General features: G+C 53.2%; 1 protein-coding gene across 1 annotated transcript; it reads right to left on the reverse strand.

Moving 5' to 3' along the window:
* Window positions 1–3,635: 3,635 nt before the first annotated feature.
* Window positions 3,636–13,623, reverse strand: NCLIV_021440 (putative RNA binding protein; the record flags this gene model as incomplete). Its single annotated transcript, XM_003882339.1, has 9 exons — window positions 3,636–3,670; window positions 4,490–4,705; window positions 5,682–6,057; window positions 6,438–7,256; window positions 9,812–10,686; window positions 11,124–11,328; window positions 12,118–12,264; window positions 12,680–12,832; window positions 13,267–13,623. 9 exons carry the CDS (start codon window positions 13,621–13,623, stop codon window positions 3,636–3,638), a joined length of 3,183 nt encoding a protein of 1,060 aa, XP_003882388.1.
* Window positions 13,624–15,950: the final 2,327 nt, after the last annotated feature.

Genomic DNA, 15,950 nt, shown 5'->3' on the forward strand with positions numbered 1-15,950 from the left:
ATGTATGTATGTAGGTATGTATGTATGTACATGTATATATGCATGTTGGAGGGAACTCGTGGTAAACGATTAGGGACCAGCCCGATTCAACCGTCTCACCATCCAGGAGTACCGGGCTCCGACCTATTCACTGGTTCTTTTTGGAACGCTGCTGAAGAACCACCGTTATGCTCACAGCCAGGATGTTGTTGGCGTACCGAAGCAGCAATGCATTCGAAAAACCATGCAGTACCCTCATTCTAGCTGGTACACCTTGCCACACGACGAGCGCAGAACAGAAGCTAATAGGATCTGTGTTTCAGATAGAAAGTCTCATCTTGAGAAGGGACAAGATTAAGAGACGGTTGTCCCTTCCCAGACAGAGTGAAGCGGAAGCTGTACTGCTGAATCGCCGGTTGGTGTACTGCAAGACGTTGTTCCAGAGAACTGGGAAAGCCATGTCGCAGTCCGCCTGTCTTGCATGTTTCGTAAAGATGGTCAAAACTGATGCTGGGAGGACGGACTACAGATCATCCGTAGACAGTAGGATATAAGCCCGAACTAGCGGTGAAAGTGGTTCGCTTTCTCCCCGTACCGCATGGCATTTCTGGTATACTCGTGCTGGTCGACACACAAATTGGTCACTCGAGCATGCTCGTTCTTGAAGCGTTCTGTAATTGTTTTTACTTCTTGGCGAGTTTTCGAGGAATTTTCCGAACCCTCAGGGAACACAACGGACTAGCCCGTTCGCTCGCTCCGGCTATTACCAATAGACGTGTCTCTACGACAACGAGGATTCCTGTGACAATCTGGCGGGAAAGTAGACTTCTGTTCTCGGCTACTCGATCATGTTCGTCTCACACCGCACAGCTGGGGCACAGGAGCAAAAATGAACATGCGCCACGCCGCCGGTAATTTGCGTCACATACTAAGAGCCGGTACTACCTGCACGAACGAATAAGGAAGCCCATGGATAAAAGGTGAAAACTCGGATTACAGTTTTTGTTTTCATATCTTAAGCAAACATACATGGCGCACAATTATAGAACCCAGTGAAATAACCGGTCATGTCGGACACGCGGTTCCAAAGGCACGCACACTGGCATAGTGTTTCAATTGGGAAGCACCATCCTTCCCTCCCTCATGCAAAGTGAGCAGTTAGCATGAAAGCATGTAGCGTTAGTTTGTACCCACGGAAATCCTGACAAGGGTTCCTCGCAAAACGACGGACACCGCTACTGATTGTAGAAAAAACCACAGTCACTGAAGTGAAATAACGGGAAACCAAACCAAAGCAAACACCCGTTCTCACTTTAACCAAACCGCGTTGGGTGCTCGATGATCGCGCTAGAGTCTGATGCCCTTTGACGCACGTAACCGCCCACGGTAAGACAGAAAAACTACGTAGATGATTCACAATTTCGGTAGTGTCTTTTCTGAGGCGCTCCTAGAGTATGAGGGTAAGCCGGCATAGCCACCAAAAACGATTTGTCCGTAAACGAGCTCACCAAGTCATGGAAGACCTAGCGACATCCACTGTTTTCTTCCTGTGTAACTGCTTAGCTGATCAAGTACCGCAGACACACAAACACATCGGACGTATATTTCCTTTATTAATAATTCCCCCGGTGAAAACGTTTTCACATGTGTTTAATCAAATAAGGGCTTGTATGGCGATGCTACAAAGCGTGAAGTAAGTCACGACTGGGGCTGTGATTGAGCAAACGTGCACTAGACCCATGATAGCACATGAGAGAAACGAAACGCTTCGTGCGTCTCGTTTGCCAGATCGGACGACACCTTGCCGGTGGAATAAGGCTAGTCGCATTGCCGAAACATTCCAGAAAACACAGACTTAAGAAAATATACAACCAATGGCTACCGCGTGTCTAACCCTTATTCCGCCTCCACGTCAGAAACTGAGAAAAGCTCCGGTATCACAGAAAGCATCGAGAACAACAAACGATGACACACCCTTCTCTTATTGAGCAAGCAGCGATGCTGCCGAGGCAACACTGCTACATGGGGCCCGTGAAAACAACGACCAGAACAGGGATACATGTACGTACCAGTATACAGATAATCGCAAACAGCGAAGTGCGAACTCGACCCCCCCTGTCTGCTGCAAAGAGCCTTAGTTTTGAGAGATTTTGTGAGGCATATACCCATGCTTCGTGTGCTTCCCAGTTGTCCGTTACACGCCTTGAACGGTGAAATCGGGCTACGGACGCAGGAGAGAAAACGACACGCACATTTTAACTTCAATACATCAAAGGAGGAACTCTGACACATTTACGCCGTCAAATACCTAAAACACCGGTGGGACATCCCGCGGCGCTTTTCTCCCTTCTACAGCTCACTCGGGTTTCACGTTTTTGTATTCGAGATGAGCACAACCATAGGTTTCAAAAAATACTTATAGACTCTCAAACATCCATTCCCCATTACTACGGCCCGGAATACAGGATTCATGGCACGCGCTTTTCTGACGACCCAGATCATCTCCAAACCCGCAAATTCAGCAGTGACTTGCTGGGTATTAACAGGCTTCATAAAACCCGAACAATCATTTCTACATCGTTTACTCGTCGTCCAGAAAACCAGCTCAGTGCGCTACACAAACGACTCCAGAGATGGTATAAGAAGTAGAAAGCCATGAAATACCAGGGCTACTCCGATTCCGCAGTTGAATCTGAGACAAGCCTGGGGTTCCCGGCAGCATCATAGAGTCGAACCGAGCAGTTAGTCGCCCATGCTGTACATATCGAAAACACGTGTTGAACTAGATGTGCGTCGCCGTGTCTCATTCGCTACGAGACAAAGCGAAGGAGTCTCGGGGGAATCACGGCTGCAGAACGGAGGCAGGTCGGGAGTCGTTATTTGCATTGCACGTGCCCGAGAAATATTCCACCCAACAGTGATGACTGCCTGAAGGATATTTCGGCATACTGCGTTAGCGCTTCCCGACACTGACGGGCTGCCCACACGCATGGACAAATACACTCACACGCAAGGGGAAACAAGGTATTGCGTATGCTTGTGGATGAACGCCGACATTTTGTCTCTCGACCGCAGCATATAACTGTAGACATGTCATGCATGCCATCGGATGCAAACACGCTATTACCGGACGAATTGCGACGTTGGCGATTCGCCACACTCCACATACTGGCAGTGAGAACCACATATTAACGTCTAACAGGACAACGCTCCCTATCACTGCATATGATACAAATACATTGATGCCCTGATTCCCAGCATCAACTTACACAAGAGGCGATTCTCCTCGGACACAGGCAACTGATGGAGCGCCTGCACGGCCCGTGAAGGCCCATCTGTCGAGAACAACTGTCGTGCAGTCATATCTCAATCTATGTGTTCAGGATGCACACGCAGACATAGCAAAGCTCTCATTTCGTTCCCCACGACAGGACACCGCGCTGCGACCGACAACAAAAAAGACGCGGGATGGGATTTAATGTAGACGGAGATACTGGGAATTGCATGCGCGCATGTGCATTGTCGGACGTTAACATTTGTCTGACGGCATGCATCGGTACAGCATATGAAACCGTTTCCGGTTCTTCTAGGGCCAGAGGCAACGAGGCCGAGCGGAACCACACAACACCGGCTCCCCGTTTTTTCAACACATACGCCTAGAGTTGTGCAGCCTCTGGTTGACCTCCACGTGCTGAACAGAAGCGTAAGTCAAAAAAAACATGAAGATGAACCTTCCAAGGATGCTGGTAGAAAATTGAGGTCTGCCGACCGACAGAGCATGTGGAACGGGAAGCTCGAAGACACTCGCGTTTTGAGACACACAGGGGACAAGCGGTAGGTTCCTGTGACCTGCCTCGCTACGCGAGGCAGCGGAAATTAACCTGTGTGTTTCCCCCACGACACACTGAGCACTTCAGGCTGTCAACGTGCACGTCTATGGGGGAGCACACACAGTAACAGCGCGATCTTGCGAACTGTGCTGGGTGGAGTGAAGCAAGCTATTTGGTTGGTCAGTTGCCAAACGTCCTGTCACTTTGTACCAAGGCGCTGGCAGCTGGCGGTACTGCACCCACGACCAACACAGATCTCTTTTCACTACCGCCCTTAGCGAACCCCGGGATGCCATTACGCTTCAAGTACCAGGAGTGGTAATAAATGTGCACCACTGTGGCACTGGAAGAAGCAGCCACTTGGTCATTTGTACAATACGAAACATTGTTTTGAAAATATGTCTGCTGGTGTCGGCCGTCACATCTCGTCCTCCTTATCCCCATCACGAGAGGCAGTCGCAACGAGGTCAAAATGTGCTGGGTGGAGAAAGCTTTTCTCGTGCCGTTACGTGACTACTGTATGGCCAACCACCCTTCCCCGAGCATGCGCTGATCATGGCCCGCTTTAGTATCCACAGCATACACCGGTCCCTGCGGAACTGTTGGAGGCTGGCGACCGGCAGAGACCCCGAGAGATGAACCCCGCATTTCGGTAGCTGCTGGAGACGAGCCCACGCTACCTATGGCGGAGCCCAATGTGGGCGTACAATAGAGACCGAGAGATGAAGCAAGCAGGCTTTCTCCCGCTGAATCGCCACCTTCTCCATGCATCAGCTGAGCCAATCGGAAGGACTCTTGGTTTCGCCTCGTGCCAGGTTGGCGCATGGAGGCAACGAGCATGGCTGCCGCAGCAGCGTTGTCTTGTGAGTAACATCCTAGAAGTTGATGTCCCTGACCTGAACAAACGCAATTAACCTCCGTGACAGTTTTTATAAAAACAAAGAAAAACTAATTTGCGAAGGAAACTCCCAAAGTGAACATCATGGTACTCGCACAGCTTGTACACAAATGTTGGTTCTTCAAATATACGCTAGACGCCGCTATACGTATTGCACTTAACATGATGGCCATTTCCTTAGGGAGTGACGCGGCCTGAAGCAATGCGTTGACTTAGCGAACAGCATTATGTGACTGCCAAACGTTTGCACATCACACCACACATGGTGCATAAACCTTCAAGAGGGGCACGCAGCGCAGGTACCTTCCACCTCAGCCTGCCTATGCAACATACGAAAACAAAGTGAAGAAATTTCGCGTGTCCACATAATGTGTGCGGTTACGCGTAGACGTCCGTCGCGAATACACTGTCGTGTTTCACAATGATGCAGGAAAACTACGTGAATCGTACAGTACAATTTACACCAGGTACATGAAAAACAGGCCTACAAAGCAATGTGCGGACCTCGTCTGTGAGGCGCGCCTACAATTCCTAGATTTGTGTCACAAAAAACGATTTTGGGGGCTATTCACACTCTGATTTGTTCGGGGGGGAGGCCCGGCCAGCGATAGCGTAACAACATGCGACTCCCCCACTGCGCCTCTCTACTGCTGTGTGGCAAGCAAGAAACTAAGGCGACAGACGCTGCTTCGGGAACCACGATCAGACACTCTGGAGTAGCGACAAAAGCGAGCAGTCTCCGCCTGTCCTCGGTGTGGGTGTGCAAGGCTTATCGGACTACGTTGAAATGGCAAAAGCGATACAGAAACTGTTATGCCACGAAAGGTCCCAAACCATTACCCGTCGAAATACTCGGCAGCGCCTGCGTTTAGCCCTGGACTGAACAGAATTCTAAATAGCATGCGTATAAAATTAGTTCGCTCTACCGCTTCGAAAACTCAGTTACGAAGGGTTAACTCGGGCTTTGTACTCACTCGCAGCTGAGAGATTCCTCAACGCCACAGCAGCTTCAAAGAGAGAAGCGGCAGAGTTCCCACTGCCTCCATGGCTCGCCTCCAGCGCTGCTAGAGCGGGGGCCATTGCTCCTGGCTTCGCTGCGGAAGCCAGCCAATCGAGCGCAGAGAAACTGTGACGCGTTTTGTTCGCTCCGTGATCTCTCTGTGGACTTGCAGAAACGGGGACCGGCATGTTTCCGTCGGAGTCGCCCACACCACTCGGCATGTCAGAGCACGACGCAGACACTGAGTGCCACGTGCTGTCAGTTCCGTTGCTGCAAGGCGTCAAATGAAGGTTATGAGCATACTGTTCTTCGCCTTTCTTAATCTGCACCTTGAGCCGTTTTCCATTGACCTGAGCACGATAAACAGGAAGCCCCCCGGAAATATCGGCACGGCTACTGCGGAACGGACCGGATCAACGCCTCAAACGGCGATACTTCACGAGGACTTCATAGCGCCTGCTGGTTAAGCACATGGTCACTATACAGGGCCGGTAGACAGCGACACGTCCTGGCTCATTAAAACGGACGGGGAGCAGAGCTGCGGACGCGTTTACTCGGGGCCTCCGACCACGGCCGACGACATACGTGGAGCCCAAAGAAGCTGACAACGGTGCACATACACACAGGGAAGTCGCACGCTGATACGGTTGACTATATATATATATATATATATATATATATAGGTGATCAACATTCGCGGTGCGGATCGTGGGACGCGTCGGGCGCTTACCTGAAATCCATTCATGGCGGTGACGGCTGCGGCGGCCGCCTGCCCGTTGGCGAAGCTGACAAACCCGAATCCGCGATTGCGTCCAGAGAGGCGATCCGAAGCGATGCGAGCAGAGAGAACTGGACCATACACGCTGAAGTGTGTGAGCAGGTCGTGTTCGGACCACTCGTTGGGAATGTGAAAGATGAAGACATTCGCTCCAGGAGGCCCGTGCTCCTGACTGCCAAAGCCCCTGTGAGTCAGCGTGCCTGGCTGGGCCCGGAGCCCATTGAGAAAACGGTTGATCCCGTCATATCCGCCCTCCTCCCCGCCACGGCGGGAAAACAAACTCTCATGGCTTGAGGGTCCCACGTCAGCCTTCGCATAAAGAGACGGCAACTGGCCACCAGCCCAGCTCACGGCTTCCGGAGGGAAGAGACGGTCGCCGTTCTCCATTTCCGAGCTCCATCGAGTCTCCTCTGCACAGCTCCTTACTTGGTCGCGGAAGTCGCCGTAAGAAAAGGCATCCTCCGGAAAGGCAGACGGCAGAAACCCTCCCGGGTGCACAAGATTCCGGGACATGCGCTCGTGGAGGTCGACATAGAGAGAAGAGTTGGACGAGCACGCCGACGGGCGTGGCCCGCGCGACGCAGTCCCATATTGGAAGACGTCTCCCTCGATTCCCGCAGGACAGCCTCCAAATCTCGACAACGGAGCCGACGAGACTTTCGATAAAGAACTTGACGAACCACGACTGAAGGGCGCCGAGGACGCGTTCGCGGCATCTGCACCTGTTGGCGGAGACGGGGTCGATGACGCATTCTCCTTGCAGCAAAACTCCTGACACAGCGAAAAACGTAAACGAAAACAGAGGGGCAGCGATGCAGGTGGTGGGTGCCGAATCAAAAGCCAGGATTCTCACGCCTTCCCCAAGACTGAGCGGGAACAACCAGACGGGAACAGGGAATCCAAAGTCCGAATGCAGCATTAGGTTTCACCGGAAAACACGTGGAGGAAACAGCCGGCATGAACCGGTCACAGTCGCGGATATGTGGATCCACGGAGTATGAAGAAAAGAGGCGTTACGCTTGCGGTTTCAGCCGTCCCTGTCCTCTCCATCGCGCATTCAACGTGCTGACTCGCTCTCTCCCTAGCCAGCGGTTGTTTGGACTTCGAGCAGTGCACGCCGCAGATGCGTCTGCACACCTGGCGGCTACTTTATAAGCCCAAGGCAGCAGCAAGCCGCGCACATCCTAATCCCTGGACCGGTATACATATATATAAAGAAAGCGCCGAACGCCTGACCACCGTTTGAGTGTGTTTGGGTGCATAGCACCCGAACACGGAGCGACGCCCAACAGGGTCCCTTGCAGGTCCCAAACGCGCACACGTGTATCCAGACACGTAGAATCGAGTAAGGAAAAATTCTTGGTTTCAGCGGAATACCGGGACGCGGGACGACTGGGGACGCCGGTGGCCCGACGGGACACACGAGAAAAGCGAGAAGCGTCGCCAGAGGTCGAGAGGCGTTCCTACACTTTCATGCGGCTGAGGAAGGCGGACAAATGACACAGTGGACGAGAGCTGACGGAGACGCAATGAGGCCAGAAGAACAGAAAAGGGCTTGGGCCCGTCCGGTCAAATTCACACGCGCATGAAACTGTATTCTTCGATCGGATGCGTCGCAGAACTGCGAGCAGAGGAGGCACAGAACCCGCACTCTATTCTCCCGTCTACGTCTGCGATGCCCCAGAGAGGCTTGGAAGGCCAAAGCGAGGGGTGGATGGAGCATACGAGGAAGCAACAGGAGAGAGACGCGAAATCTAGAGGGAGTGTAGGAGACATCCTAGACACGTGCGATGGAGCGGACAATGAGGGAGAATAGAAATGGAAGAAAAGCAGAATAAGCGAGCTGACGCGCAGTTGTGAACAATTGACTAGAGGCCCGAGGCTTGGGTGGACAGAAGGCGACAAGTGGGCAAGGAGTGCACGATGAAAAAACTCAGGGATAGTGGAGAGTGATGCGACAAAGACAGAACAATGAATCAGCACCCGACCAGCGAACGCCGGTGGAACGTCAGGAGCAACACCCATCGCCGTCATTCTTAACATCAGATGAGCCGCATCAAAGCGAAGAACGAATGTAGGGGTGCCTACGCACGGGAAAACCTACCGCCTGCGGCAAAAGCCCGCGTAGGCAGAGTAGAGCAGGAAGACATGCAGAGATTGGACTAGTCAAAGGCGAAAAATGCAATCGACACATGCTAGAGCCACGATACGCATGTCCGATGGACGTAAAGACTGAGTGGGAGGAGAGACAGCATACGCGTCGGCGAACCCCAAGAGAATAGGAGAGAGGAGAGACATTGTGGGGGCATTTACGACTAACGGGAGACGACAGACGGCTCCCACAACCAGCGACGAGTCGCAAAAAGCCGAGATACCACGATGTCTGCTTACGGTTCTCTACACACATGGGCGCACGCAATTTAACGAATAGAGACAGGACTGGAACGGGCCCCGATGAGCGAGGAACCAAATGAATCTCCAGTCCAGCGAAACACCGGGTTCAGCATCTCATTAGGCGGCGCACGCCAGGAAGCATTCGATCTTTGCTTCAGACGAAAGCGTCTCCCCCCGCCACAATCGTATCTAGACAGATTCGGGACACGACAGATCAGAGTACGTGCACCAGAGCATTCGGCAGAACGAACAAGGATGATGACCAAACGGAAAACGAGGGATGGTACGACAGGGACAGGTAGTACCGCCAAATGAATGACAGGCCTGCAACTGATAAATCAGATATTAAATCAGACCAGGGGAACACAAAGAGAGAGTATCAGAAAAACAGGGTTCCAGAAAACGCGAGAGCGGAAAGTGAATGCGTGAGCGAAAACGACGCTACGAGATGAAGAGAGATATTCCCAGGCCACGAGTACGGCATACACCAACAAAGAATCCATATTTACCACGACAGTTGACTTTAGCTGTCATCTCACTCGTCACGCTAACGACGTGACAAAACGCGGATTGCGGCTATCATGTTGAAATACGAATAGGAACAGGTACCTGGCCCTCCGTCTTACTTCATTCCAACGAAACCGTAGATGCGCCCTCAAGGAACAGCAGAGAGCCAGCATGTGAGAACGAGCGGACAAACGTCGAACGATGAAAGCGACGGTGGGCACCCGCGAACTGCACATTCCGACGGGCTGCCCGCTCGAACAGAGAGAAGATTCCCGCCCCAGGAGAACGGGTGAACACTGTCCTAGAGCAGATCGTCACACTGCATCTGAGGGAGGAGGAGCCACCGATACGCCAGGCTTGAGAGACACTAAGCACGGAAACCGATAACCCTTCATGGAGGCCTGCAAAAGCGGGTTATCCCTTACCGCCAATTCGAACCGCGACTTCGCTGTAAGAGACGCAATGCCAACTTCGTCGTCGCCACCCTCCAGTGCGCTGGGAGTGCGTGTCCGTCCGCCGCTTCCCGAGTTGCACCCCGCACCCATATCCTCTTCTTCCTTGGTGTTTGGTGGCTGGGAGTCACGCGTGCGGGGGAGGTTCGAGACGCTCGAAGGCCGGCGCTTCGTGTTCCCGTGAGTGGGGTCTGCGCGTTGATCGTGCCCAGGCTTCCCTTCTTGGCCCTGTCGTTCTGAACCTGCCGCCCCCCTGGATACGGCAAATGCATTTTCGCTCGCATCTCCGTCTTTCTTGACATCAGGATTCGCGTGTTGGGCTTCCGGCTCCCCCTCCAGGCGTCGGCCATTCAGAGACAGATGCCCCAAAGTCTCAAATAGATCCTCGATGGAGCCATATTTAGATAGCACACGGTCGCCGACGCTTCTCAGCGGGCCCGGCCCCCGTGTCTCCTTCGTCGAGTCGCAGCTCGCAGAGACTTGTGGATCGCCCGCTCTCCCCCCCGCGGGCCCCAAACGGTCGCCCACCGCTGATCGGGCGGCTATCGCCAGACTTTCGGAGGTCCCAGAAAAGCAATCGTGCCTGCCGTCCAGACAGCTGAGGACGTCGAGCGGGTCCATACGGGAGAACCTCTCCATGTCGACTCGCGAAGGGAAGCAGCTCGTCGAGCGCACATTCTCGGGATACTCGTCCGCCCCCGGGAGCGCGGATCCACCTCTGCTGCTGTCCATGGAAGACATAAAACACGAAGACGCACTGGCAGTGCGAGAGGCAGGTGCAGCGCCCTGAGCCGAGGAGGACGACCGTCTGTTCTCTGCAAAACGAACTTCCATGGCGCGCTGCGAACCTGTCAACACGAACGGCACAGATGCCGCGGAACCGGCTAGTGTACCAAAGAGTCATCAAAGGAAGCCACACGCCCAGGCGTGCATGCGGGCACGTGTAAGAATACCAATCAGCTAGCACAAGCTTGTCACGTGCGCGAGGGACCCACATCGGTGTCGCCAACCGGGCACACAAAAGAATCGAAATGAATCCGTCACGCCTGTCGTGCCCTGATGTTTATATATATATATATATATACATCCATGTGGCTGCGAGTGTGCGCCTTTGGGGGTACATCCACGAACGCTGGGTGGGAGTGTACGTTTGGGAGTTCTGTCAGATGCGGGTAGATAACGGATACGGTCAGTCTTGTGTACATATGCAAAAACGGCCGTCAAGGTGAGCGACCGTACCGCCTGGATCGACGCGTCCACTGCGCTGTACGTTCCGTTTCCATACCTGGCATGACGAATTTTCCGTTAAGCTCGCCGATGGCAAAGAGAGCTTCTTCCTTGTACGCGAATCGAACAAAGGCACATCCAGTTCGGCTCTTTTTTCCTGGCTTTGCGGCACCCCCACCTAGATGGTTTCCACTGAGTGGTTGGTCGTCTCTCATCAGAAAGACTTCCTCGACGCGGCCGAATCTCTCAAACAGGTCCCGGAGCTGTCACATCAGACAACCGCATCGAAACTGGGAACCCGTGTCCTCTTTAAAAACGTCGAAAGGAACAACCCGCAAGCGATCGAAGATAACTAGAACGGTTTCGACTTCACATTGTGACCTCTATACAAATTGCGAGCAGAGTACAAATCGTAGCGGCTGAACGTCTCCGATCCCGATGCTGGCGTAGGAACCCGCAGGGCCCGGACCCAGCTGCGCTGCCCGCTGGAAAGCTAAGCTAGACTCCGCGAACAAAACGCGGAGAAGGATACTGAGGCGCACATCCTTACACCTAAGGGGCCGACGAATCGGGAGGCCCTGAAGGCCGTCAGCAGTGTCAAGCCAAACGTTCCACCCGCTCAGCAACGAAACACCAGATGCTACGCATGTTTCCGGTTCGACATGTTTACGAGGCAGAGAGAAAAGCTTAGCATATTTGCGGCTATTCACAGCGAGAGTGTGGAAAGCACCTCGAACGCGACACACCACGACTCAGGCAATACCTAGACGCATGCTGCATATCGACGGCCATAGATCGTCTGCATTGCCACGGAATACTAGGCGTGCTTAGATGCCGCGGGCATGCAAAACCAATCAGATATCAACTGAAGCTACACTCTCCGCTACACACCGGAATGCTCGGATCGTATTCTTGTTGCCCGTATCGCAAACTCTGCAGATAATCCACGCGTTCGGCCTCCTCGGAATTTGAATGGCCCACGGGTGTTAGCGCGTCCGAGCGCGGCCGTCGGCCAGACAGAAAAACCAATAAGACTTTTAGAGCAGACGTACTGCGTCTTCCTTGATATCCGGTGGCAACGACCCCACAAACAGCTTCACCTGGTCCACGCCTGCCGCTGCTCCACTCCCGCTCGTGCCCGGCAGGCCTAGCCGCTCCGCCTCTCCTACCGCATACTTTACTTGCAGGCCGCCGAGCGCCTACAGCAGTAATAACCCGCTCATACGTACGTGCAAGCTAATGGCAGCAACAACAGACGTGCTCCACCAAATATAGCCTATCTACATTGCATGGACATGAGAACGCATCATCACAGGGATTAGATACACACACAAATACCTACGTATATATATATATATATATATGAGTTCACACGTGTGTGGCCAGTACCCACAGCCTGACTGCAGAACTGTCAAATCACCTACTCGTTCCTACGTCTCACAGGATCATGCGTTATTGCCCAGTCGAGACGCTGTGCTGGAAGTTCCTCTTCCCATGAAGCCGGTGATCTCTTGATTTGAAGGAAAAACACCAGAGCTAACGTGATTTCGTTCACATGCTTACATAACGAGACACAGTGTGAACGGTCATGGTTGGAATTGCCCAAGGACGTACCGGATCGAGCACGTAAGCACTATCGAGGTGGCGAATCGCTCTGTCGGCGTCAGTGATTGACTGCATACGCACAAAGGCGCATCCCTTGAAGGCATTCGTGTGGCGGTCGCGGATGAGGAGCAGATCGGCGATGGGGCCAAACTGGCTGAACAGCTGTGAATAAAGGCACGAGCGTAAAACGTTCTGCTTACTGCAGGCTGCAGGCGGTATTTGTTGATCCGTTACACGGGTACGCACACGGCCCGTTACCTTTCGGGCACTCAGCCAGACGTAAGTACACAGTTTCGCTCGTCCCAGGCCCGTATGCATGCACACATCCTCTGTGTGAGTACAAATGAAAAGGCATGTGCTTGTGTGCCAACCTCATGCGCACGCAAACACATCTGTTTGAAGGGCGTCGCTATCGCTATCCCGAATCCCGTGTCCCCAGTGTTCGCGCAAAAGGGCAAGACAGCCTGACAGCCTGTCCTGACTCCATTTTTTCGGGGCGCCGTTGAGACGGTTATTCTTTACCCCCCCCCCCCCCCCCCCCCCCCGTCGGCTGCCTAACTGCAGCGCCTGCGTCCTGCGCGAAAGTCTCCCCTTACTGTGCAAAGCATCTCTTCCGTGACTGTCAGAGGAAGACGCCCAACGAACAGCTTTATAGCAACGGGAGGCGGGCGTGAGCTGGCCAGGCGGATCGAAGGCAGCCCGGGCGTCGACACACTGCCGATCTCAGGAGCGAGGCTATCGGTCGTGCAAGCGTTCGAGGCGAACATGCCAAGGCCTTTGTCAGTCGAAGCCGCAAAGGGGCCAATCCCGCTAGAGAAGCATCCGGTCGGCGCATTTCCACGAAAGCGGTCTCCCGTTTTTTCTACTTCATCCGCAGGAGTTGCCGGATCCGCTGGCAGTGAAACTGCTGTGGACGGGTGCGCCTTTGGCGCTTCAACCGAAGCTGACGCCATCGCTAAGAGAAGCGTCACCTTGAACCGGTATGTACAGACGTTTATGCATTCGCATGTATAGAGTTTATGTCTGTGCGTTGAGAAACATATATTTTCTTCTCGAAATGTATAGAGGGCCGAAGAGAGGAACGGGTCCTTCCTCGACGGCAGCTCGAGTTGTGATTGGGCAGCCTGTTCCCTGTGCAGAGTTTGTCTCTCCAAAAGAGCCGCGTCAACACAGGGCGGAGGCACTGAGGAACTGCTGTACCGACAGGCGTGTCTGTTTGGTGATGGGTGGACGACAGGTCGGCGGGACCGGCCGCCGTCGAGAGGACTCTAGGAAAAGCCTGCTCCGAAAGACAACGAAGAACCCGTATGCGTCAGCGCACGTCGAGACAGTTCATGTCTCTCAGGTGACTAGATGGCATGCGCAAGTTGGAGCTGCACTCGTACAAGGACAGATCACTCACTCCGTACTTCAGTCTTCAGACGGAACTCGGCACAGCCTCTTGAATCAACACTGTGGTGGTCCTCCAATAAAAATCGGCTGCTTGCTCATGCACATTCAATTGGCCTTCTAATGGGAAACGATATCAGCTTTGCACAGATAAGAAAACTGGAAACAGAGTATCGTCGGGCACACCCGCTAAATAGCGCGACGACATTGGTCGAGAACAAAGAAAGAGGCTATTCGGGAGGTTAGCGCGCGGTTTCTCCCTCGTGGGGTCGCCCGCTTTCTTAAGGCAAGCGCGAAGCACGACGGGAACACGCTATCGCCAGCCGTCTAATGTCGTTGTCCAGAACACGACAAATCCGAGACTTGAGAGGCGGCAGACGGGCGTAACGGGAAACGACGTTTTCAAGAGAAACAGCACACACCACAAACAAACACTTCCTGAGATGACACGTGACTCAAAACAAAAGTAAACGATTCACTGGCGCTTCACGTTTTCCACAGCATGCTGGTATTCTCCGCTCCAGTTGTCGGTGCAACCGTGCAGTTCTACGAAGGGACGATTTCACAGCCAGCCCATTGAAAAGTTAGACAATAACTGCAGTATCAGTCGGCATTCGTCCCTAGAGTTTGTATCTGCTTCTTTGCCCCGTCAGCGGACGCCTTCCCAACGGGGAAACTTAGACCTCAATAGAAACGACGGAGGAACAGCAGGGAACGACTGCTACGAAGTCTAGCGGACCTGTCTTTGACTCACAACTCCTCTCAAAAAAGCCGACACTTTTAGAACCCATCCACCGAAGAAGGGTTTGTGATACACATCCCTACGCTTAACTGTTTTAGCGAAAGACAACACTCCTTCCCTAAGAAAATGCGAGTGACCCTCGACAACACGAAGTCACTCAGCCGACACAACAGATAGCGACGACACGACCGCTTAGTGACTCCTGACAAGCATGAGGAGCCGGGGAAGGACGGCCGACAAAAACGTGAAAATCGAGCAGAACAGGAATTCGAGACATGCGAACGCAACACGTACAGCAGGCCGAAAAAATGTTTCACGCCAGGTGGAGGTTTTTTTGACTTTACCAACCCGGCACACAGGCAACGGGAAACACAGCCAAAGAGACGCAGGCTGCTTGAGCGTCCCCGCTCACAAGGCCAACCGTGGGTATACAAGCGACATGAAAGTTGTTCGTCGGATGCCCAGAGGGGAGACTCTTTGAAAAGTACTTTACGTTGCCTTCTCTGTTCGGCTTCGCGTTGACGGCCGGAGCAAGGGAAAGTTTACGTACGCACAAAAACAGACGAGGCCAAACCAAAGCAGCGCACTATCCGGCAAGGGCCACGAAGCATGGCCATATGTCCACAAATTTTATGAAACGGATACGAACAAATGTGTTTCCTTCGCCAGTAAGAATGCAGAGATGCAGTCACATTTTTTCCGTGCCATGGATGGAGCGCTCTTGCCTCTCCAGAGGAGAGGGCGCCGCGTGCAGTTCAGTTCACGTAAAGGCCCGCGCCTGCCGACTCACACCGAGTTTAGGGAGTTGCAACTGCATGAAGCGTTCAAGCTTACATCAGGTAGAGGCACACATGGACACGAGAAAGGAAGCGGTAAGCAATCTCCAGCAAACGGAGACGTGTAACTGTGTGTATCTAGGAAACGCATCGGGAGGTATCAAGCCTATTTCGAGGAATGTATGCGGGCGGGCCGTCCACAGCCCCTGCAGGAAACGTGGCCTTTGTGAAGAAAACACACACCCCAAAAGCGGTCCTTAGTCCTCAAAGCACGGGCCAAAATCGAGAGAACAAAAAGCGCCTGCGCACTTGTCGCTAGTCAGGAAAGGGGAGAACCACTGCCTCGCTTGCGTGCTTGCCCCACGAGGTTTTT

This window comes from Neospora caninum, chromosome VIIa, assembly GCF_000208865.1.
Source record: "Neospora caninum Liverpool complete genome, chromosome VIIa".
NCBI classification, from domain to species: Eukaryota; Apicomplexa; class Conoidasida; order Eucoccidiorida; family Sarcocystidae; genus Neospora; species Neospora caninum.